Here is a 24,527-nt window from a genome sequence, read left to right as displayed (position 1 = left end):
GTTTTCAGTCAGGTAGAAAAGAAGAGGAAATAATGTATACACCAGTTTTATACAGATGGCAGCATTAAGGTTGGAATGCCAGCCCTTGAGTACCCAGATAATGCATTTATTTAATCTGAACAAATGTGTGATAAGTTGGATACTTCATGCACTCGATGGTTGAAGCTAAGGCAAGCTAGTTGCCAGTGGGTGAGAAAATATTTCCAAGATGGCAGACGACACTACGGTGGACATCTTATAAATCACTCTTAAATTAGTCCATGATGTGTGATTTTCCATTTAACATTTTTATCAGCACATTAAATACATTTGCCATTTACTAATTTAAGAAACTGCCTCTGCTTAGTGAAAAACGTTTACTAACATATTCCGCTCGAGAGATACTCACCTTCTAAAGTTCATACGCTAGACGCTAGAGTACGTAATGCACAGTGCATAGTGTGTAGTATATCATTTTGGACACACATACTGTAGTATCTTTGAACTTGACACCCAAAAGTGACCCCTGGCAAAAATGAGAACGTAAACATGTACACAAACTGTTTAAATACTGTTTACAGAGGGGCTGTTTGAATATTTTGCTAGCTGTCTGAAACAGTGTAATATTATATTACATACTGTATGTTACAAGCAGGCACTGGGTCTAAGATTGGTGGCCAAAATGCAAATGAACAAGTCAGCTAGCTAGACAATATTAGATGTTTAGATACAGTCATTTTAGTTTGCTTTTTTTTTTTTACCTTACTTTTTCAGGTGGAAAATACTGGAATCATGTGTAAATGTCCAAGCTCTAGTATAATCCACACATATAGCTTAGACTTCTTCTGGACTTGACTCATAACCGTCACTTTTGCACATCACACTTTGTGTCTTTTTAATTCAGAAAATTGCATATAATCAAACATATGCACTTTATTCCTAACAGTCTTAATATTTTTTTAAAATCTGCCCATTTCTATTTGATCATTAAAAAAAGCAGACATTAACAAGCAATTGAATAATTGTTTATGTGACTAATAAAATTTTAACTCCAATTTTCTTTAGAAGATATAATCCAAATTATATTAGTTTTGCTTTCCAAGACCTTGATTCCAAACCAATCTTTTTACTCATTCGTAAATGTTCCCTTGTGTATTGTAGTATTCTATTGAAAAACAGTACCCTTAGCTGACATTTTGTCTTATTTTAGAGATTTTTTTAGGAAGTTTCAATAAAAAAAAACATTTCTTGTTCCAGAACTGTACAACTGAGGTAGCGCTGGTGGCATAAATGATATCAGATGCTCCAGTTCTCCAGTAATTATATTACGTATTCAACCTTATCACATGCAAACACACCAAAAAATGGAAGGAGACAGGGCAAGAAGTCTGGATTGTGTTTAATTTCTTGTGAAAAAGGTATCTAATATCATGACCAGCTGAAACTGCTGCGTTTTGTAATTCTAAAACATTAACTGACGTAATCGGTACAAAATACTGGACCTAATACTGGACCTAATAACTATGTAATAATAAGATTAGATTAGATTGGATTACACTTTATTGTCATTGTGCAAAGTACTACTACCATGAAAAAATGCAATGTAGCATCTAACCAGATACAACGGTATTAATGTTATTATTTAGCATCAAAATCAATATTCCAGCTGGACAATGAGACAAAACACAGGGTCCAAATTACACAGGAATGTCTTTTTTTTTTTTTATAAGAAAAAGAATGTTTTTGTTTTGGAAAGGTCGAATCAAAGCCCAGACTTAAATCCAATTGAAATTCTGTGGCATGACGTGAGATTGCTCTCTGCCAACATTCTACAACTAATTTTGAAAAGTTGGAGAAAATTTGCATTGAGGATTAGGAAAAAAAAAATACTAAAATCAAAATGTGCAAAGCTCACAGAGAAAACATCCGAGACAGGTCATATCTGTAACTGCTTGCAAAAGGGCAGTTCATGCTCAGGGGGTGAATACTTTTTTGTTTTTTCTTGTTTGTTTGTGTGTGGATGTGTGTGTGTGTATGTCCACGCACTCCAGTTTCCTTCGTCCCCCATATGTTATAGGCTGATTAGCATCTGTAATTCGCCCATAGTGTGTGAGTCCGTGTGCGACTGTGCCCTAGCACCCTGTCCCCTAACTTGTGCCCCGTCTCCTGGGATAGACTCCAGGCTCCCTACAACCCTGTATACGATAATACATATAAAGCATTACATGGAACCTGGAGTCTATCCCAGTAAACCTAGAGAGAAACTTAGATTTATACATAAAAGTGATCAAGTCCCAGAACCATCCAAGAGCCTTGCGCAACATCCTTCATGCAACTTCATCATCATGTCATTTTCTGGATACAACATTCAGTACAAGTTGCTTTGGTGAGAAGGATTTAAGGATTTGCATCTGAAGACAAGAAAAATATTGGCTTGTTCTGTCAGAACCTGCCTAATCAAATAATAAAGCTAATAAAGTATTGAACAGATTGGTAAGTGTAAGTCAGTGAAGGAGACCATGATCTTCCTGTCTTTTGTCCATATCTTTATTACCTCAATCTGAGTTTACAAAGAAATGCCAGTCAGCCGTCGGCATGTTGCCTGTATTGCCTGAATGTCCTGTCTCATAAACCCTTTATCTCGTTCTGCCGCTTTCCTCTCTCTGTTTTTAGACTGCTTGAATCTGACTGGACTCTTATCACTATCAGGCAGTGTCTGTTTAGAAGCTCTTTTATCAGAACACTCCTTCCCCCGGTGGCCTGTGCTTCAGGCGTCCTTTTCGTTTCCACTGCCCCTGTATACACAATTTTACACACACACCGTGTCCGGCACACGTTATGACACATCTCTCTTTATACTTAGCCCGTGGAAATCACAAAACCATAGAAGTGATGATGTCTTACTTGGGTAACATGTAATGGCTCATATACAACTTGTATTATTGCAATACAAATTAATCTCTCTCTCTCTCTCTCTCTCTCTCTCTCTCTCTCTCTCTCTCTCTCTCTCACACACACACACACACACACACACACACACACACACACACACACACACACACATACACACACACATGCTTGTATTACTATTTTATTACTGTTTCGTCTGACTTGTGTTGTATAGTGCTGTACACAACTGGGAAAGTATCTGAAGGTGCATCCAATATCACGTACTTGTGCGCTATTGTGTAGTATAAATAATGTGAGTAGTGTGTTCCAACGAATTCCACAAGAAGAAGCACGCTTCAAGTACCCAGCTGATGCACTTATTCTACCAAAAAAAAAATGAAAAGTGTGGAATATTTGATACTCTATGCGGTCAATGCTCGCAGCTTTGCTTATCTAGTGGGATATCAATAATTCCACTGGAATTCATACACTAGACGCTAGAGTAAATAGCGTAAGTGCATAGTGTGTGGTACATCCACTGTGATGCAACTTGAGTTTATTTGATTAATTAGCAGTTTGATTTCTCTTATTCTATGCTTTTATTTTACTCCAACCACCGAGGCAACATGTCCAAGCTCTAGTATATATAGATATAAACTCACTGCCTGGTACCAAGACGTACATTTCAGTGTTCCGGTGTTGAAAGTGGTTGCCTCGAAGATACATCTTTATCTAATTTCCATTAAACGGTGTAGAGCACAGACAATGTAATATTCTTATAAAAAAGTAGTCAATCTTGAACCCTGATGGGTTCCTCGTTGTTACAGATACCTCAAGTAGAAACCTGTTAGGGGTAATGAAACGTATCCAAATGAAATAACTACGGAACTGAGTAGCACTTTTTTTGCAATTTTGAAGAGAGTAGACAGCAATATTTTCGGAGTCCTCAGTAAGTACAATCGTGTAAGTTCATGAATCTCTGAAATGCGTGTTTCCTGCTATGTATCAACTTAAGTGTGATTAGGTTTTCAGTCCTCTAAAACACACTTAGAAATGTGAAAACACGTTTTTTTCCCCCAGAACTGTTTTCAAAAAGGAAATGTGGTGAAATGAAATTGAATGAAATTCTGTGTTCATTCCAATCCCAATTTAGAAAGATATTATGGAAGTTTTTTATTGTTAATAACTGTTGGATTTCTGTTACATTAAGTGTTCCTCAAAAGAGACAAAGTGAAGAGCCCTTTATGTCAAACTGAACAATGTTGTTTATGCCTCAGAGAAGAAAAATGGACTTTTCCAGTACTTGTTTTTATGACAGTTTATCCACAAGGAAATAGCTAGCTCTTTAATGTTGATGCAGTGGGTAATGGTTCTGCTTCACAGCTCCATGATCCAGAGGTACCATTTACACAGGTTTTACAGATTCACCACTGTAACGTGGCTGTCAGATTTGTGGATTTGTTATTCTACAATGTGTAAATGAGTGAGTGAGGTTGTGTGGAACAAACCCACTTCATGCCCAGAGATTGGAGTATAAACCACCCCAGTCTCTGGATAACTCATAAGCTTGATCAGTTGTTTCTGAAGATGAAGGTATCTATTTTTTCATCCAGAGACAAACCCAGGAAGCCTTTTGTGTTGTGAGATTTAACCTGATGTTTATATACTATAGGGCCAAAATTATGTAAACACCTGACCATTAAACCCATACGTGCTTGTTGAACATGGTTGACTTGGCCACCCATTTTATGTTAGAACAAGGTTTCATCCATGCGGAAAGCTTTTACTAGATGTTGGGGATTTGTTCATTCAGCCACAAAAGCATTAGTGAGATCAGGCACTAATGCTGGAGGAAGCTTTATGTGCAGACAGTGTTGCAGTTCATCCCAAAGGTGTTCAGTGGCATTAAGTTCAGGGTCCAGGGTAACAACTCGTTTTTCCACTCCAAGCTTGGCAAATCACAGGCGCATTGTCCGTACACTTCTTAACGCGACATGCTACAGTATACAACGTGGAAGGCCTATGTATGGATATGATGGTCAGGTGTCCATGTACTTTTGACCATATAAAGAGAAACATTGACATTACACATTCTTTTTGACAGTTTTTCAGCTCTTTAAAGGGGATAAATTAAATGTCACAGCAAGGTCAAAGTTATTTACGGATATCATGATGTGATGCCTATGTGGTGCCACAAAGCAATAAACAAATAGCCATAGACAAACACCTAAACGTCACCCATCTTTCTTGGGGAGAAGATGGTGCCTGAATATTTTTGAATCCTCAGAAGGCCAACAGACTTAGAGGCAAACAAACAAAAAATGTTTGTCCTGTAGTTACTTGTAGAGGGAGGGGAGAAGACAACAGGAGTTTCTTCCAAGCCACTTTCTCCCTCCCAAACTCGAGCAGTTCTCCCTGGAGGAAGCCTCCACTGACTGCGCGCGTCTTTCCCTTAAATAAACACGCAGCCTAAGTCTATTAGGACAGGATTTAAATTAAACAAGCGATGTAGCGCGGATTAACGGATCTTATCCCAGTCGACGCCATGGGGAACGCGTGAGATTTTGGTGCGTAAGTCCAAAAGACGCGAGTATGGCGTCGGCGCAAGGGCTCCTCCACAGCGTCTTCTCCTGCTCGTCCCCGGCTTCCAGGAGCATTAACAAGCGGCGGCTGCGCCAAACCCGCAGTTTAGACCCGGCTATAATCCGCAGCTGCGACGCCGACTCTGATTTACCGCGAGACGAGCTGTCGGAGAGAAGGAGCGACGAGTCGGTCGCGTCCCAAATCGACACGCAGCCGCACTCCAAGCTCACGACGGCGACGCTCAGACGGACGCACCAGCTGTTGTCGCCATCCCTCTCCACTCCCGCAACACCTCACGATACGTCGCCGTCTTCAAACTTTCATTTTGATTATGACTTTAAAAGCGGGAAGAGGAACACGGCTTGGGATTTGCCCTTCCTCGCCAATTCGGGGGGCACTTCGGGCACCATCTTCTCCCCTAGAAAGTGGCTTCAGAAAAAAGCGCAGCATTCAACTGCTCACGAGTACGTCGTCTGGAGATCGGAGGTAAATTCATCAGTTTAGAATTAGATTAGAAAAATGTTAAGACAAATAAACACAACTTCTTTTCGATTCTAGTTTCTATAAGCCTTAAAAAGTCAACCAAATAAATCATGTTATTTATATATATATATATATAATATCACATCATATCATATCATATTTTTCATATCATATCAAAAAATCTGTGTCCACCCTTGTATACATTTCATTCATTCATTCATTCCTGAAGCATCCTAAAAGAACACATTCCAATGTCAGGTACATTGCTCAATCCTGACCTGTGACTCATTAGACACTTAATTGTTACCAGGAGTGTCATGCAGAAAGCCAATCTTCCAGTTATCCAGTCATGGGATTATCTTGGGTTTATGATTTTCCTTAGTTGTGAATCCGTGTGGATTTTGTAAATTAGCTGTGGATAATGACTTACCTGTGTGTGTGTGTGTGTGTGTGTGTGTGTGTGTGTGTGTGTGTGTGTGTGTGTGTGTGTGTGCATAATTGGATGATTGCTTCATATAGGTTTCTAAACACTTCTCTTATACCTAATAGTGATTTGTATTTTTCATACTTTTAAACCACTTCTTTTACATAGTGTATATAGTATATGAATACAACATACACACACACACACACACACACACACACACACACACACACACACACACACACACACACACACACACACGATGTCTGGCTAGTGCCTAAACAGACATATAATGCATATAAAGCAGATAATGAACTCCTGCAAAAACATACTTCCAGGCTAGGAAGTACTTTAATGGCTAGATATTTGGCTGCCGTCCACACACATGCTGTGGCTGGGACATGTCAGACATTTCCTTTTTCATTTAAAAACCAGCTAAACTACACCTATGTGGCTAAAGCAATCTGCCGCTTCGGACTGACTATGTGGCTTTTCTGCCGCTTCTGATTGACTTGGGTGTGATTCAGACTTTGTCAGGTTGGAAGTTTAATCTGGTTTTGTGCTCAGATTTCATGTATACGTATAAATAACCATTAACAATTAAAGATTTACAGATACAGATATTGTCTATCACTGGTTCAGATTCCTCAGTTCAATCCTGAGCTCAGGTCTACAGTGAATTTGTGGAGTTTTTCTGGATGTTCTTCCCATCTCTCTGGTTTGTTCTCACCTCCTACAGTATGTGGATAGGACTGAGTGTGTGTGTGTGTGTGTGTGTGTGTGTGTGTGTGTGTGTGTGTGTGTGTGTGTGTTTGGGTGCGCATGGTGCCCTTCCATGGACTGGCATCCCATTCAGGCTGTATTCCCATCTTATTCCTAATATTCCCAGGCTAGACTACAGACCCAACACAAGACTAAAGCAGTTACCCAAGATTCTTTCAACGAATGAAAAAATCCAGTTTCTTTAATACAGCAACCAAAACACACCGAACAAAGCATTTACATACATCAGTATGTATACTTGTAAGTAAGAAAACAGAAACAAGCTCTAAATAATGGTAAAAAAATATTTCTTTTCATTATACAGTATATCTTTATATATTCTAATTTAATTGCAATTGTATACCAAGTTCCCAAGTGAACCTTATATAATATACAGCATATAAGTACTATATTAGACATATAAGTCACAGAGGTACACATGAAGGTTAAATACATCTACTGTATATCTAAATTAAATAAGGACACATCGGTAAAATGCGGATACTTATAGGTATACATAAAGGTTAAATAAGGACACAGATAAAATAGGGACATACTGTATACATGTAGGTTAAACAGGGATACATATGGTTTAATTTATTATACAGGTTAAGAAGACATACACATATATAGGTCATATCTCTGCAGGTATACAGTTACTGACTAATCAGTGTGCTAATTTTGTGCTAATAAGTGAAACACTATTCAGTCCATCAGATGTTATTTAACGGATCATTGTCAGCACAGTGACACTGAGTAGTGTGTGTGTGTACAACAGTCCAGTCAGTAGCTTATGCTTTCTGTGTAATGTACATGAAACGATCAGCTTTTGCTCATTAGAGATACAAAACACACTGGTGTAGACTAATATCATTCTAAAATAAAAGTATGTAATTAAAACAAGGTCATCATCGGTGTTATGTAAGTTCCATGCATCCATGTGGCAAATTAGTTGCATCTGTGTGATTAGCGCATCACTGACGATGCTGTAACCTACTGGTCATTTCTTGTCTTCTCTCAAAACCATCCAAAAGTTTCAAGACGATGCAATAAATCCACATTTTAGTTTCTGCTCGGATGCTGTGGAACTGTGCCACACGATCGATCAAAGTGCAGTACATGACTGTTCCTTTCACGCTGCGCTTTTACAGCTGGGACTCCACACATCATTGGCTGCCTGCCTGAGTGACATTCAGAATAAGCAAACAAATTTTTGACAAATGAGCAAAGTAAAATATTTTTATAAGCACTTTGTGAAAAAAAAAGGTTTGTTTTCTGTGCTTTCAGAGGATCGTGCTGAACATGTCCAACTGGATTACTAGCTGATTGAAGTTGTGTTGATCTCAGTGATTTCAGTGTTTATACGGTTTATTATTTTTCAAATGATAAGCTGTGCGACTGAAATAAGGGATGATTTAGGTTTGAACTCTGAGGTTTGACACAAGCAAACGATTCTTGTTGTGTATGTTGTGAAGTGATATGTAAGGCTTTTATATCGCTAGGCTGTGACTGATGATTTTTTTTTGCTAATAGTTTATTCTTATTAGAAATAATCAGGTAATTTGATGGAAAAAACAAACAAACTAATAGCTAATATTTTTGGTACTCAAGAGTGTGGTTTCTGGAAATACGCAGTTAGTGGAACTTTAGTACTGTCTATGCATGTCAAACATTTTTAGAAATGAAACCTTGAACCTGAATATAAATTTTTTTGGGACTACTGAGACTTTGAGACTTGACGTACTTCACCGTTTCGGAGCAGACCTACTCAGTGTGTATATATACTCAAAAGCCCATGCTGTATATTCATATTTCTGTTGAGTATCTTTTAATGAATCATTTACATAAAAGATGGCAAATACAACTCATTAAACATTCACTCTGTGATCAAGTACACGGATGTGCCTTTTGTATACAGAGATCAATCGTTATTTTTTTTTTAACTCGTGTTTTTCTCAACTCGTACTGTTTCGCTGTGGATTAAGCAGATCGAGGATTTAGAGACGACCCGTAATCCGCCTTTCACAAAGCCATAACTCTGACCCCATGCCCTTCTTCCATAAACTGCTTCCTTATCTGTGTCGATAAGATTAGTTTTCTTTTGTACGACATAGCTATGCATAGGTTTAGCAAAGTTTGTACAAAAAAAGGAAAAGAAAGCATTGATCTTTAACCAACGCTGGGTTGTGAAATATTTTTTTTGCCTCAGGTAGAGATGTGCCATTCTTCTTATGATAATAGGGCAACAGTTTCTCATGGTTTTATGATCATGCTATTTTATTAAAATAAATATTACTTTATGTTTATTTGTACACTGTCAGGTACCAGATTGTATTGTTCACTGTTGCAGAAGTTGCACCATCGAGGGTGAATGATGGAGGTGTTGCTGCTTTACTATGTATATTTCACCTATACTATGTATATTTCAACTTGAATTTATTGTGCTACCTTAAAGTCCATAATTAGACCTTAAAGTTTAACATTGTAGAGCTGCACTCCAAAAGCTAATTAATGATACAGTGCTTTATCTTTATCCAAGATAAAGATATATACTGATGATATAAAACACGAACCTTTGATGGTACCAACATGACAACAAAGAAAATGTTTTTTTCTTTATTTTGCTTTATATCTCATACCTGTTTCTTTAAAAACATTAAACTCGGAAGCATATTATTTGCAAAATATTGATGTGGAAATCGTTTCCATTGTAATTGCTCTCAGATAAACCCAGGTTTTTTTTTTCCACATAGAACCAGAAACAGCCAACGAATTTCAAGAAACTACCATTAAAAGCTGCCTGTTTATTCCTATCTCAGGCTTGTGACAGTGTTTAGACAAATGCACACTATACAGTATAGCAATATTGTGGTTTATTAAGTAACTGATTATAGGCACTTTTCTAATCTCAGATATTTTTTTCCTCCAGTCTTTATACTTTTCCTTTATATCAGAAAGACAGACAGAGGAGAAAGTGTAACAGTTTACATTACAGCAAAGTTCTACGTTTACACTAAAGAAGTGCTCATCCTTTACCTCCTGCCTTTTTCCAGTCAATGCTTTATACTTTTTTCAAACGTTGCTTTACGCACACAAGAGATCATACAAAGGTCTTTAGTTGGCTGTCTTTTTTCTTATATTCCATTAACCCTCTTATATATTAAACACAGATATATATATATATATATATATATATATATATATATATATATATATATATATATATATATATATATATATATATAAATTCACTGAGGGTTTCTTTAAGCTCTGAGATGATTGTTTAGGGCACATATCAGAAACTAGGTTCAATCTTGGGGGCAAAATCAATAAGCTATTATTTAATGAATGAAATAGGCCAAAATGACACAAATTGGCAACTCCTTAAATATATTCCTATTTTAGTTAGTATATATTGCGTTTAGTTAGTATATATTGCGCACTATGCAGATGAGTGACATATTAATAAAGAAAACATCATCCGAAAGGTTTAAACTATTCTACTAATATATGTTCAGTCAATTGGTGTGTTTTTTTCATCATGTTTTATTGGTACAGAACTCGGTCTAAAATGTTGATCCAAAATCCCCTTCACATGGAACCAGAGTTTTAAACAGCAGTCCATTTGAGGCAGTCCTTTGAGTATTTGAGTACATGGTGATGGCCTTTTTTAGCATGATACTGTGCTGTCCATACTGCAAGAAATGTTCTTTATCATGATAAAGAGTTCAGTGTGTTGCCTCCAGATTCCCCAGATCTTAACCCAATTGGGTATCTGTGAACAAGTCCGATCTTCCAGGACTTAAAGAATCTGCTACTAACGTATTGGTGCTAGATACACCACTGAGCTCACCTTTAGCTGCTTCGTATGTTATGTCTGATCAGTGTATGTGGCATACAGTAGACCATCCTGGTGATCATAATTGAGCATGAATACAAGAAGGGGATTCCCACCACCTCTGGCAGGTATCTGAGGTTCATAGAACCAGAGAGATACACGTGTAACTAGCATTTTCTTACAAGAGTGAAGAATCTTGACTGATTCAAAATGTACGTGAGACCTTGAGGCAATTTACCTGGAATGCACACCTGTTTTAAGAGAGAACAGAACATTGGGAACATTTTATGCTGGCTATGACGATTAAACTCATGAACATCTTCTGCTGGCCACTAAAGTTTAAGCATTCCCTCGTGATTTATCATTATATAATGTCAGATTTGGCACTAACTTAGATGTTTACTCTTTCCATTTAAAAAAAATGAGTCATTTAGATCGAGTAAACATGATATGTGATGTGCGGTTTATAATTTCAAATTAGAGGAAGTCTTAGTGTTCTTAAACATGTGTGCCTGAATGTCTCATGGAAATAGGAACCCGCTGTCATGAGGTGCCATTAGATTTTAAACACAATATGGTAGTAATATAAGACAGCTTGTTTGACTAGTTCAGATATTCAGTAGGAAAAGCAAGACCAGAGAGACAATGTGAGGACTAAAGGGGAAAAAATGTAACAGGGTTGGGTCACAACTAGCATGTGGTGTAGCATGGCACTGGGAGGACCAAGTTAGCAGTGAGTTGTTTAATGCTATAAGCATAAAATGTGTAGACTGATATTGACATTAAATCGTTTGGAATAAATATACTGTAAATCTTGGTTGCATTTTCAAGAGGTTGAATTGTTGTACTATTGTAGTTCATTATAAAACATGATAGCCACATCAAGTTATGTGAACGTATTTCTTCTTTTCTTCTTTTAAACTCCTACTTTCATGTTTTGGATATTGAAACCAAGTTTAAAGCTTTGCTTTAATAATAATAATAATAATAATAATAATAATAATAATAATAATAATAATAATAATAATAATGTGAGGTTTATACACTTACCAAAACTTTATTAGGAACAACTGTACACCTGCACATTTATAGTGTTATCTGATCAGCCAATCAAGTCAAGTCAAGAAGCTTTTTATTGTCATTTCAACCATATATAGCTGTTACAGTGCACAGTGAAATGAGACAACGTTTCTCCAGGATCAGGGTGCTACATAAAACAAAGACAGGGCTAGGACTTAGTAAGTAGTCTTAGCCACTTAAAGAGCAACTGTGCAACCTGGTGCAAACAGTGCAAGACAAGACAGACAGGACAGTGGAGGACAATTCAAACAAGACAGACAAGTCAGTGCAGGACAAGACAGACAAGTCAGTGCAGACAAAAGGTTACAAAACAATACACAAAATACAAAAAAAGACAGTACACCAAAGACAGTAAACAAAAGACAGTAACATTGACACCGACCAGTGACAATACTGTATGTAAATACTGTAATTTCAGACAATATTGCGTGCAGTAATACTCGAATGAACACAGTTTCTTAGCAGCAGGTCCCTGAGATATTGTATAAGATTGTGCAAAAAACAGCAACAACTGAAATATTGTACAGTATGAGCAAAATGACTGAAATGACTGAAATGTTAGACAGTGTGTGCAAAGAGCAAAAAAGTAAAAAAAAAAGTGTGCAAAACAGCATGTAAACAGGTTGTAAACAGTAAGCATGTAAACAGTAAGCCTGATGAATGTAAGCATGTACAGTAGTGCAATGTAGATTGCAAATACAGGTCAGGAACTTCGGTTAATCTTCACATCCATCATCAGAAAAGCTCTGGAACTTTAACCATGACATGGTTGTTGCAGATTCTGTGTATACTTCAGAGACTGTTGAGTGTGAAATGTCCAGCAGTTTTCCAGCAGTTTCGGAAATTCTCAAACCAGCCACATCTGGTACCAAAAAACCATGCCATGGTTAAAGTCACAGAGATCACACTTTTTCTTTTTTCTGATCTTTGATGTAAATGTTAATTAAAGCTCGTGACTTACTACAGTATATACAGTATGTGCATGATTTTACACATTGTGCTGCAACCACACGATGGAATAATTGAAGGTACAGTTGTACAGGTGTTCCTAATAAATTGGACGGTGACCGAATGTGAGATTGAATACGATCTAGAATGTGAGACCATTTCTAAATAAGGTTACTGTGGAGTGGAAAGGTTTGTACTACCTTTTTTTTTTTTTTGACTGACAAAATTGACACAATTGACTGACAAAAAAAAATTCAGGAATTCCAACAAATGGGTTCAGAGTGGTTTAACCCGTCCATCAGGCAAGTAGAATTAAAGCGACCTCGTGGGAGGAAGCAGAACTGACATGGAGGTGATAACTTGTTAAACGGCTTGCTCAAGGGCACAGGAAGGGTAGAGGAAGGGTGTAGAACTCTAGCATCTAAACATCTGTGATGAACCGTGCTCAATATCATAGCCAAACACTGCTGAAATAAGTGTATATTTATGTCATACATACACCCATTATTAATGCAGTTATATTATATATCACAAAATAGGGTGTATTCACCGATATAGCGACATATCGAGGAAATATTATATATAGTTTCTGTCTACAAACCTGAATGGAATATTGTTTTTTAATCCATTTACATGGAGTGTCCTTGGAAGCTGTTATTGTAGAAACAGTGATTTAAAAAAAATTAACTACTGAATTGTGATTTGCTTCTGCTATAGAAATTGAACCTTCAGACCAATAAGAATTGAGAATTCAATAGTGTCGTAGTTTCAGTGTCTTGAATACGTAACCATAACAATTAGCGCTTCAATGCAGAACGCAAGTATACAGTGGGGTCCAAATGCCTGTTATTTAAAATGGGAAATGAACAGAAATGTATAGAAATTTGCAAATTTGTGAGATTGAGCACGAAAACCGCTGAAACGTGTGATCAGATCATAGCAGATTCATTCGATCTAAAATGGATCATAAAGTATAGCACAAATTGGTGGAGTCCATGCAGAGCTTCAGCACTCACTGTTATTAATGCCGAAACAGGGATGAACCAGATACAAAGAAAATTGTACTTTATGTTAATATTTCTATCTAACTTTTCACTCGTACTGTTGTCAGTAATATCATTGGTAATGAAAATTTGTCATATTGGTATCTCTCAGAGTTTTGGACCTGGCTGTGTTAGTTGATACACTAGTGTTTGTCTAGTACAGAACCTGTGTAACAACAAAGATGGAAAGAACTCGAGTGTCAGCTCTCCTTTGAGTTTCCTAGAAAGTTAAAAGATACTTCAAGTTACACTTTGCAGTTTCTCAATAACATGACAATGTGTGTTTTAAATCTTGTTAACTGAAAGACAGAGATAAAGTGAGGGAATGACTGTTTATATCTCGTATAATATGTTTATATCTCGTATAATCTCGTATAATAGCAGCCACTAACTCATTAAATATTAAATATAAAGATGTTCTTTAATAATAACAGAGATAGATGACAAGTTTTGCAGATCGTTGAGAAAATACTTGTTTTTTTTTTATTTTTGACACATTTTTGTGCTATTTTAAAAGAAAAATCTTCTTTTAATCTCCTACTATTCAAGATACACATATGTATTGATATTCTATGATCGCTGTACTCATGCTCCACACACATGAAGGGAAGAGGTCTTTGGCTAAAAGTCTGTGGAAAATCTGCGCTAGTTTAGAAATATTGCTAAATATCCCTTCGAATATTGTCGAGTTTGCTTGATTTTGCGAAGGCAACATCTAAAAAAAATTCTGGAGATAATGATAAATGATCAGATGTGCTGAATGTTTCATGCACTGAACATTTTCAAGCTTTTATTTACGCTAAGATCAATTAACAGTACTATAGCTTAGAACTAGTTATTCACGTAAACCAAAAAACGCTCAGGCTCAGGCCTTCTTCACTTCCTGCCTACTTGCATGATTAATACATTAATGCCAAAAAAGAAATGATAAATAATCAGAAATAAAGAACTACCAAAAAATTTAGTTTTTATATAACTATCCCTTCATATATATGCTCAAAATCTGTTACTGTTTTATAAATTATGTCCAAACTAGAGGATAAACATCCATGTTTATGTGAGATGATGCTACTGTCAGTAAGTCCGAGGACCGACACAACATCACAGATGAGTAGACGGAAAATTCATCTGTGTACAGAAGCACGAAGCCCACACACCGTGATGCCAGCAAACACACTGTTACTGGTAGACAAACTGCTAGTCGCCGAGTTGCTGATGAGGAGTTTGAAGGTAGCGCTGGTGGTCCTGAGCAGCTCACATCTGTTTAAGGTACGGTTTCAGATTAGGTAATTGGATACTGTTTGTACGACCAAATCGTGTAGGACCCGTGTTGCACTGCGAGATAGCGATAATCATCAACCCTTCAGAAACACATAATGAACAGCATGTGCTTAGTTTAACTCAGGATTCAGCACAGCAAAAGGACTTAGAGACATGCGAGGGAACACAAAAGGGCAACGTGTTAAAGCAGACGATACGCTAACGGTTCGGGCCTGTACTCGAACAAACTCGTACTGGATTATTAGATCACATGAACAAACAATTCTTAAAAAAAATTAAAAAGAAGAGAACATATGCATCTTTTGACACACCCTTAAAGTCAGGTCACCCAAACATCCAGCCATTTCCTGTGAAAATTCTGCACTTGTGTGACCCTGTCTTGCTTACAATACCTCAGATAACCTTAGAAATGCCTTTGTAAAGTAAACTGGAGTCTGGAGGGTGAATCCTGTGTGCCAAAGAGCTGAGGAATGAAAAATGCTATGAAAGATAATGTTGGAAATGTTTCATTATTAAAAGAAAAGAACTGTCTATTGATTAGAATTGACGAATCGTTCAGATGAAGCAGACCCAGAAATGGAGTCTCTATGGAATAATGCTACAGCCAGTTGAGCTGACTGTAATGCATGCAAGTGAAAAATAACATGCTATGACTTTTAAAGAAGCCACAAAATGGAATTCGTGCTTGTCTTGTTGTGTCCAGCATTATGTTCCAGCACTGAAGTAGACACCCAGGGCTTTAAGAATCTATAGTGTTTCATCAGGATTTCCTCACCTAATAAGATCAATATATTCACAGATCAGTTTTTTAAAACCTTTTTTTCACACGACTCTTTCTATCTTCAAAGTATACGGTGATATCGAACACATTTCTACTCTCTGAGATGCCACAAGTACTTGTTCATAAGCATCTTAAATTTGAAAGTGTTTCCTTCAACCACTAAAATTCTATGCAAGGTTATCAACAGAGAAAAACATTCGTATCTACAGTATAGCGATAAAATAATTAGCTTGTTATTCAAAATGCAAAATGTCGGCCTCGTTAGTTGAAGATGCGCTTTGACTCACAATTGAAACTATACACTGTCACAAAGCTCAGGAGAATTAGCTTAATAGCCAATATCTGTTGTTATTGTCATATCCTATCAAGCGCACCTTCTTGTTCAGGGGTATGTCAAAGGTTCAAATTCTGCGATCAGACGGTTCAAACCTTCCAGAGAGACACAAGACGCAACTTAACCTTCGAGTTTTGGATTTAAAAAAAAGTCTACAGAATAACAAATTCAATTCAATACATCTGATCACTATCACAAAGTGCTTTTGATGCCTCAAATGACTTTCTTTCACTGCACACAGCGACTCATTCATCCTCTATAAAGTAAGTAAACAGAGTCCGCTTGACTTCCTGCAGCTCCGATTTTCATTCCGATTTTTCCTGTCCTGAATCTTAAAGCCTATTTTTAGCAAAAAATCGCTCTAGTTATCTCATATTTAAAACCTTTAATATGTTTTAGCCATTCCCAAGGTCTTAGAAATAAAAATGTCAATTTCAGTGTAAGCTCATTCCAAATTGATCCGCCGGTGTATACGACTTCTGTGAGATTACCGCTGTCTGAGCTTAGATAAACATCACATCAATCAACCAATCAAGCGCATTCAAGTGAGATGTTACTGAGACCGACTTGCTTGCCCCAAGCTAATATTTTTGTTCATTCATAGCCGCTTTGTCCTGTACGTGGTCACAGAGTCCATCAGTGTCCATCACACATTCCTATACACATTTATATTTACGGGAGATTTAGAGTAGCCAGTTTACTGACATGTTTTGGGAGGTTGGGGTGGAGGGGACTGGATGACCTGGAGGAAACAGACATGGACAACATGTAAAATTACACACACACACATAGTAGCTGGAGCCAAATATCCCAGTGCGCTAAATGAGTAGGATGTCTGAATTCTCTGCTTCCTCCCCATGACTCTGCAGTAAAATAACAATAACAGGAAATAATCAGCTCGTTTTAAGTGTTATAGCTATTAAACCATACTAGTTTAACAACACCTGAATAAACAGTCAACTTGTAAAAGGTTTAACAAGAAAAAAAAAACAACAAAAAAAAAGCAATGCTCCAGCAAGCCATGGGTTCAGTACCCATGCGTTTCCCGGTCCATATGACACCTTTATCATTAGCAATTTTTCATGCAAACTGTGGTCTTTTTCAAGCTCAACTAAAACAGAAAATCCTAATTATTAGGATGTCATGGGTCACATGACAATACCAGCATGTAGGATTGTATTCATACTACTCATATTTACTGATCAGTGCATACCCACAATTCAGTGCATACTGATCAGTAGCAACAACCATAGGTACTGAATAAAGTGAAGCTGGTACTGAATCAAAGACATAAGGTACTGAATCGAGTGAAGTGTCCAAATGAATCAAAGGTATTAGGTACTAAATAGAATGCAGCAGGTATTGAATCAAATACAGTAGATCAGCGGTGTCCGATCTTATCCACAATGGGCCGGTGTGGGTGCAGGTTTTCATTTCAACCAATGGAATGAAAACCTGCACCCACACCGGACCTTTCCGGATCAGACTGAACACCGCTGCAGTAGATACTGAATGGAAAGTGGTGCATACTGAATTGTGGGGTTGTGGTAGCTTAGTGTCTAAGGTGCTGGACTAATGATCAGAAGATTGAGAACTTGAATACCCTGTTGATTAAGTGGCCACTGCTAGGTCCCAAGGTCTTTTACCCTCCATTACTCTGTCTGCTGTTTAAAACGAAATTACATGTACGTCACTCTGGATAAGGGCATCTGCCAAATGCTGTAAATATTAAATGAATTGAGTGCAGTAGGTACTGAATCAAATGCAGTAGCTAATGACTGCATTAGGTACTGAATTGAGTAAATGTTCTCCTAGAAGCAGAAACAGAAAGTTTTTTCAGACAAGATTTTTCGGAAAATTAGTTTCCTAACAGAGTTATAGATGGAATTGTATCTTATAGAAAGATATACATAGGTGCTTTGTGTGTTCCTCCAATGAAACAGAGAACCCCAAACCCCTTATCTCCACTAGATCTTTTATAGTGCAAGCTAGGCCATTAATGGCCCTTAATACAAGTTGGCTCATGAGCACCATTATGAATTTGTGAGCTTGTTGCCTTGACAAATCCACGGCAAACACTAACAGGACTCCAGTTACCTAAACTCTTGGAGTAAAATCTGATCTTGTAACTACAGTAAATATCTACTTCATCCAGTTTCAAAACAAAGCCCAAATTTGTTCTCAAGTCACCATTAGCAAGAACATGATTTGTAGATATTTGGCCAGGACAGAGAGTTTTGACAGTGAGTTTCCGTTCACATGCTGTTCTCCCCTCTATGTGATATCAACTGTGAGAAAAAGGCAACAGCCTGGAAAGGATTCATCTCACTCCCTAAATATTTGTGATATTATCACAGTTCCAGCTAAAATCCTTACTGTTAAGCCTCTATTTGTGGATGCAGTAGTGGACGCTCAGACGAGGCTCTCTGTCTTTGTTTTTCTTACTTTTTAGTGCTTTACTTTCTCAGGTATGGTCAGATTATTTGTAAATCCAAGCATTTAGTCCCTTTAAAGGAAAGAAAGTAAGATTTTTTTTTTATCTTCCCTTTCTCATTATTACTGACTATCTTCCTGTGACCCACACTCAAAGTCAGGTCATCCATGCATCCAGACATTTCCTGTGTAAATTCTACACTTCGCTGGCCTTTCCTTGCCCACAGTATTTCAGATAACCCCCAGAATGCCACTAGGATTTGAGGCAAATACGGAGGGAGGTGTAAGTGATAATGAAACAAGGAATGACAAATGCTGTGAAATCTGCAAGGATTTCGTAGTTATGTAGTGAAACGATTTAGTATTAAAACACATTGTTCTTCAGATTTTTAAACATTAAATGCAGTTAAAAAGAAAAGTTTCCCTGGAATAACATCTACAAAACTCCATGGAACCTCGCTATAGTTTAGACTTAATGTTGACCCGTGCTTCGAATTCCTTGAGAATATTTGGACAGACAAAAACAAACAAACAGTGCAGATTAACACTGAGAACCATTCAGTTAGGTTTCTTGTCTTTTTTTTTTTTTTAACTTCAACATACTTTTCACCATTTCTTCTCCATTTTAATAAATAATTGTCTAATTTTTTTTTTTTTTTTTTTTTTTTTTTTTTTTTGCAAGTTTGCGTATCTGTAAATTTGGTACAATTTGTTGTACATTTTGAGAAGACTTTGATGATTGTGCTCTTTGCATGACAGCACCATGCCAACCGGCCCGGACTCTAGATGAACAACAGTATAAAGTGTATTAGCATTTAAGAGGAAATGCTAGTCAACAATGTATTAATCATTATCTTAAGGTCTCAATAGTTATGTCAACTCCAGATTGATTGACATGTTTGAAAAGGTTCTGAACATAATGTCTTTGGCAAATATCATCGATTAAAAAGAGGTGACCTTCATTAGTTGGTCAATATCTATACAAATATTTACATGCCTATGAATCCACTGTCCACACAGAATTCAAGCTTTTGACAAAGCCAAGCCAGTCCTCTGACTTAAACCACAGAAAACCTGTAAGATGAGCTGAAAAAGAGAGTCTTAGTACCTTATTCTGTTTTCAAGGATCTAAAATGAGTCAACATTTAAGGGTTTCCCTGATTTGTATTCTCTCTCTGAATCTCACGCATTTTAATTAGAGATTCGACGGTTAGCAGACGGAGCTTGCACACAATTGTAAATGAGCAGGGTTACCAGAAATTTTGACACATGGCTTTTGAGATTAATTTAAATGTTTTTTACTCAGAGTAAAGCTACATTAATTAGTGGTTATATTTCTCTTATATTTTTAGTCTAGGATTATTTATTCTTTGCTCTCTTGACTCCTGGCCAGGGAAAACTGAAGCTTTGTCGATTTCAAGATCTCCAGATAATAGAACAAACGGTTTTTTGAGAGTTCTTTAGTCTGACATGAAGCTAATAAACAACAAAGACATTTTCTGATAATATTTATTTATTCAACACCTGAACATCACACTATGTGTGCTTCTTCTATTTGTGGCATTTGGCAGATGTGCTTTTCTAGAGCAACTTACATTTAACTGATTTATACAGCTGAGCAATGGCCTTGTTCAGTAATGGCAAATTGGGGACTGTGGGATTCAAACTCACAACCTTCGGAGCATTAGTCCAATACCTTACCCATTGAGCTACTACATCCCCAAATTCACCCCTAAATTCACCCACAAATTGCTGTCACAATGTCAGAAGCACACAATTGTATAGCATGTCTTTGTACATTGTAGCAATGCCCCTGTGTACAATGCAAGCTTCATGAAGACATGGTTTGCCAATGTTTATGAAGGTCAAGTCAAGTGTCCTGCACTGAGCCCTGACCTCAACCTCACTGAACACCTTTGGGATGAACTGAAACCTTGAGTCCTCTTCAGACCTCCTCACCTGACGGCAGCACCTGATATCTGAATGAACACAAAGCCCCACAGACACACTTTAACATCTAGTGGAAAGCCTTTTCAGAAGAGTGGAGCTTATTATGACAGCAGTGGTGGTGGATGGGCAAAGGGAGTAGGGGATACGTGAGACTTTGGAATGGTATGTTCCACAAGAACCAAAGCAGTCACGCTTCTGGAAAGATAAATAATATGAATTTAACAGAAAATATTCAAAACTTTGATTATAAATGAAGGTGTGAACAGAGAAGGAACACACAAGCCATGTAGGCCAAGAAACACTGAAAGACATCAACTTAAATAGGGATGTTAATCTGCGTGAAACCGCAGGGGCTGATGGGAAATGTAGTCAAGTGCCGATTCTTTTGTATTAAATATAAATATCCAAATATTATTCATTATAATCCATTGTTTTTTTGTAGTAGTTTTTCTAACATTGCCTCTGGATCATAATCTCATTTTCAAAGTATGTCAGCAGATCAAGCTTTGCTTTGAGAGTTTTGGTCTATCTCGGCTGAGCACGGTGATCCAACCTCGTATCTCCTCCTCCTCCGCAGTTTTCCACCCTTTCTTCTCATTCATAGTCACACTTTAACTTATCTCTATCTTCCAAGAACAAACACAAACCTGCGTCAAAGACAAAGGCTAGATTAGTAAACAGTGATCTCCGTGTAAGACAGGCGAAAGACGATTGTATTAGCTTGTTAAGTCTCGCAAAAGGCATTGCATAGAGAAAGGGCTGTGTATTTTCTTACAGAAAGGTGTTCGCCCAGCTTGGAGGTTGGTGTTACATTAAAATATCCATTTATGGTCATACAAGCTTTTATGGGTTGTGCTGTTGTAGCTAATAGTAACCACAAAACTCACAAATCCTTACTGGAAGCCCACGTCTTCCAGTCACACACATTTCATTTATCAACCTGCACAATTGCTGGCTTTTGTTAAAGAGGTTTTAGGACTTAAAGTCTTAGAACCTTTTCCAGGGAAATGTATAGCAACTGTTATAGTGATGGCACAATTCACTTATGTACCAGTGAATGCTTGCTTGTTAGATTTAGATTCATCACAGATTCACTTTTTTTTTTTTTAGCATTTTGTTGGCAAACCTAGCTACTGAAATATTTATAAATTTTTTTTTACAATATTTTTTAGCGTGATGTGGCAATTCTAATATCCAGACTGAGTTATTATTGACATCTAGCTATCAAGCAGATGTTTCATTTTCCATTCCTGTTTTTACAGATTGCTAATATCATCTAGCAGCGAGTTAAAAAGTAGCTTACGAATCAAACTGAATTGCATACCGGAAAAAAAAACGCAAATAATTCCTACTTGATGGTCTGTTAGTACAGTTTACAGCAAAACAAGACATGGTTCTGCTAAATTGTCAAAGATGTAACTATCCGCTCTGAAAACATGTCATTCGAATTTCGCAAATCTTAATAACATCTCTGCAGAATGTGCATCATCACATCACACTCTTTTAATGATCACAAAACATCGTCTAATACTGCGTCTTCCATGCACTTCACCTAAGGAACAATTTTGGTGGAGATATCAAGGTCAGAAGGACTGGGGATGGGCAGAAGGGTTTTGGGCAGAAGGGTGGGGTATGGGCAGAAGGAGTTGGGGATGGGCAGAAGGGTGGGGGATGGGCAGAAGGGTATGGGATGGGTTAGAGACATTGGAATCAGATATTTAGCACAAAAGTCATTTTAAAAGGAAAACAAAACTAGCCACACTTTTGGAAAGGTAAATTATACCAATTTAAAGCTTAGATTGTTACAGATATCAAGGTTAATTGATAAAAATGACAGGACACTATTTCCACAAAATAGTTATTTTAGATATATATTAGTGGATAAGTTTGGCTTGTTTTCTGTTCACTTCCTTGCAAAATGGGGCGGGGTTAAAAATAGCACTGTAGCGAGCCAGTTTAAGGCTTTAACAACATATTGGCTTTACTTTTCCACTCATTATGACATCCATCCATATATAAATGAAGTCTTTATTAAACAATAATAAAACCCCACTGTCATACAGCCATCTTCCACACCCGAACACACGAACAGAGCACACATGGAATTATGTTATTAGCTTTATGTGAAGGTCAGAGCTATAGTTCTCCCTAACCTGTATCTTAGTCTGTGTGTGTTTATAAACAGTGGAATACTAACACTAGCCTCGAGTCTATTTCTTTTACCCTTAGTCCATTAACACGGGAATATATTTAAATAGTTTCATAGAGAGAAAGTTTGTGTGTGTGTGTGTGTGTGTGTGTGTGTGTGTGTGTGTGTGTGTGTGTGTGTGTGTGAGAGAGAGAGAGAGAGAGAGAGAGAGAGAGAGAGAGAGAGAGACTACAGTAAGTACAGTTTTATACACCATATACAGTATAGTGTATATACACTATGTACAGTTTTATACATATTCCATGTGTATATAGAGTTATATACAGCCACATAATCATTGAACTAAACAAAAAATACGAAATAATAAGAAATTGAACATTTAAACACATGAAAGGAGTTAAAAAGTGTAGGGTTGTGTTTCATGCAGTAACATTAACAGAACAATGTGCGGTGTGCAGAGTCCTAATGGATCTGTATAGATAGATAGATAGATAGATAGATAGATAGATAGATAGATAGATAGATAGATAGATAGATAGATAGATAGATAGATAGATAGATAGATAGATAGATAGATAGATAGATAGATAGATAGATAGATAGATAGATAGATAGATAGATTTTAATAACATACTGCTGTTGTTTTTTTTAATAAGTTAAAGAAGCACTTTTAGTTTTTTTTTAAAAAATTCCATTATTGTAATTTCTTCCTCTATAGTACTTTAAAACTCTAATTTATATCTAACAGCATGCGATGTCAAAATAAACACGACTAGCTTTATTTCACTCAGCATGTTTTTATTTGTATACACATTAAAGCACTTTATGCACGCCATTATATTTTTAGATAATAATATAAGTAAGAGTTTTAGAGTTTTTAGATTATATTACTTTTTTGTAACAGCAGGCATCATCCAAACAAGCTGGGATCTAAAAATCCTTGCAAAATTATTTTCTTTTCTTTTTTCCCATTTTTTTTTTGCAATTAATTGGATGGGGGCCAGTAAAAAAAAAAAATCACATTAATGGGTGAATAAATACGAGCAAAAGTGATACTTGACTCCCAACACACAGCCCTTTCACCCTGAAAGATGAAAGACAGAAGAGGGAGAGACGCTTTATATAAACCATGCCCTGTGCTATAAATAGCAAGCTGAAAGCATGTGGCATGTGCTGTTTCAACAGTTTTTTTTCAGGTTCTTCTCCTGCCAATGTGTGTGTGTGTGTGTGTGTGTGTGTGTGTGTGTGTGTGTGTGTGTGTGTGTGTGTGTGTGTGTGTGTGTGTGTGTGTGTGTGTGTGTGTGTGTGTGTGTGTGTGTGTGTGTGTGTGTGTGTGTGTGTGTGTTTTCTTTCCATTGTATTTGATTTTTATCTGCAGTCTGTCTTTGTGTGCATATTGTGAATAGCATTTGAGAACATATTGATGTTGACTATGATGTAATGACTGAATTTTACAGCTTGCATTGAATCAGCCACTTAGATGAGAATAAACTCAATATACTGTATTTAAAAATCTGCTATTTTGACTTACTACATTTCAAAACATATTTTCTGCAGAATTGCAAACACA

General features: G+C 37.0%; 1 protein-coding gene across 2 annotated transcripts in view; it reads left to right on the top strand.

Moving 5' to 3' along the window:
• The first annotated feature begins 5,246 nt into the window (after positions 1 to 5,246).
• Positions 5,247 to 24,527, top strand: part of LOC113648648 (rho GTPase-activating protein 6) — a 124,995-nt gene continuing 105,714 nt past the window's right edge. For both annotated transcript variants that reach the window (XM_027155918.2, XM_027155917.2), the window contains exon 1: positions 5,247 to 5,937. In XM_027155918.2, coding sequence (XP_027011719.1) covers positions 5,461 to 5,937 — 477 coding nt within the window. In that variant the 5' untranslated portion in view covers positions 5,247 to 5,460. The remainder of the gene's footprint in view (positions 5,938 to 24,527) is intronic.

Source organism: Tachysurus fulvidraco, chromosome 18, assembly GCF_022655615.1.
Source record: "Tachysurus fulvidraco isolate hzauxx_2018 chromosome 18, HZAU_PFXX_2.0, whole genome shotgun sequence".
Lineage (NCBI taxonomy): Eukaryota > Metazoa > Chordata > Actinopteri > Siluriformes > Bagridae > Tachysurus > Tachysurus fulvidraco.
Note: the sequence above shows the minus strand (reverse complement) of the source record. Positions and strands in the feature narration are given on the sequence as shown.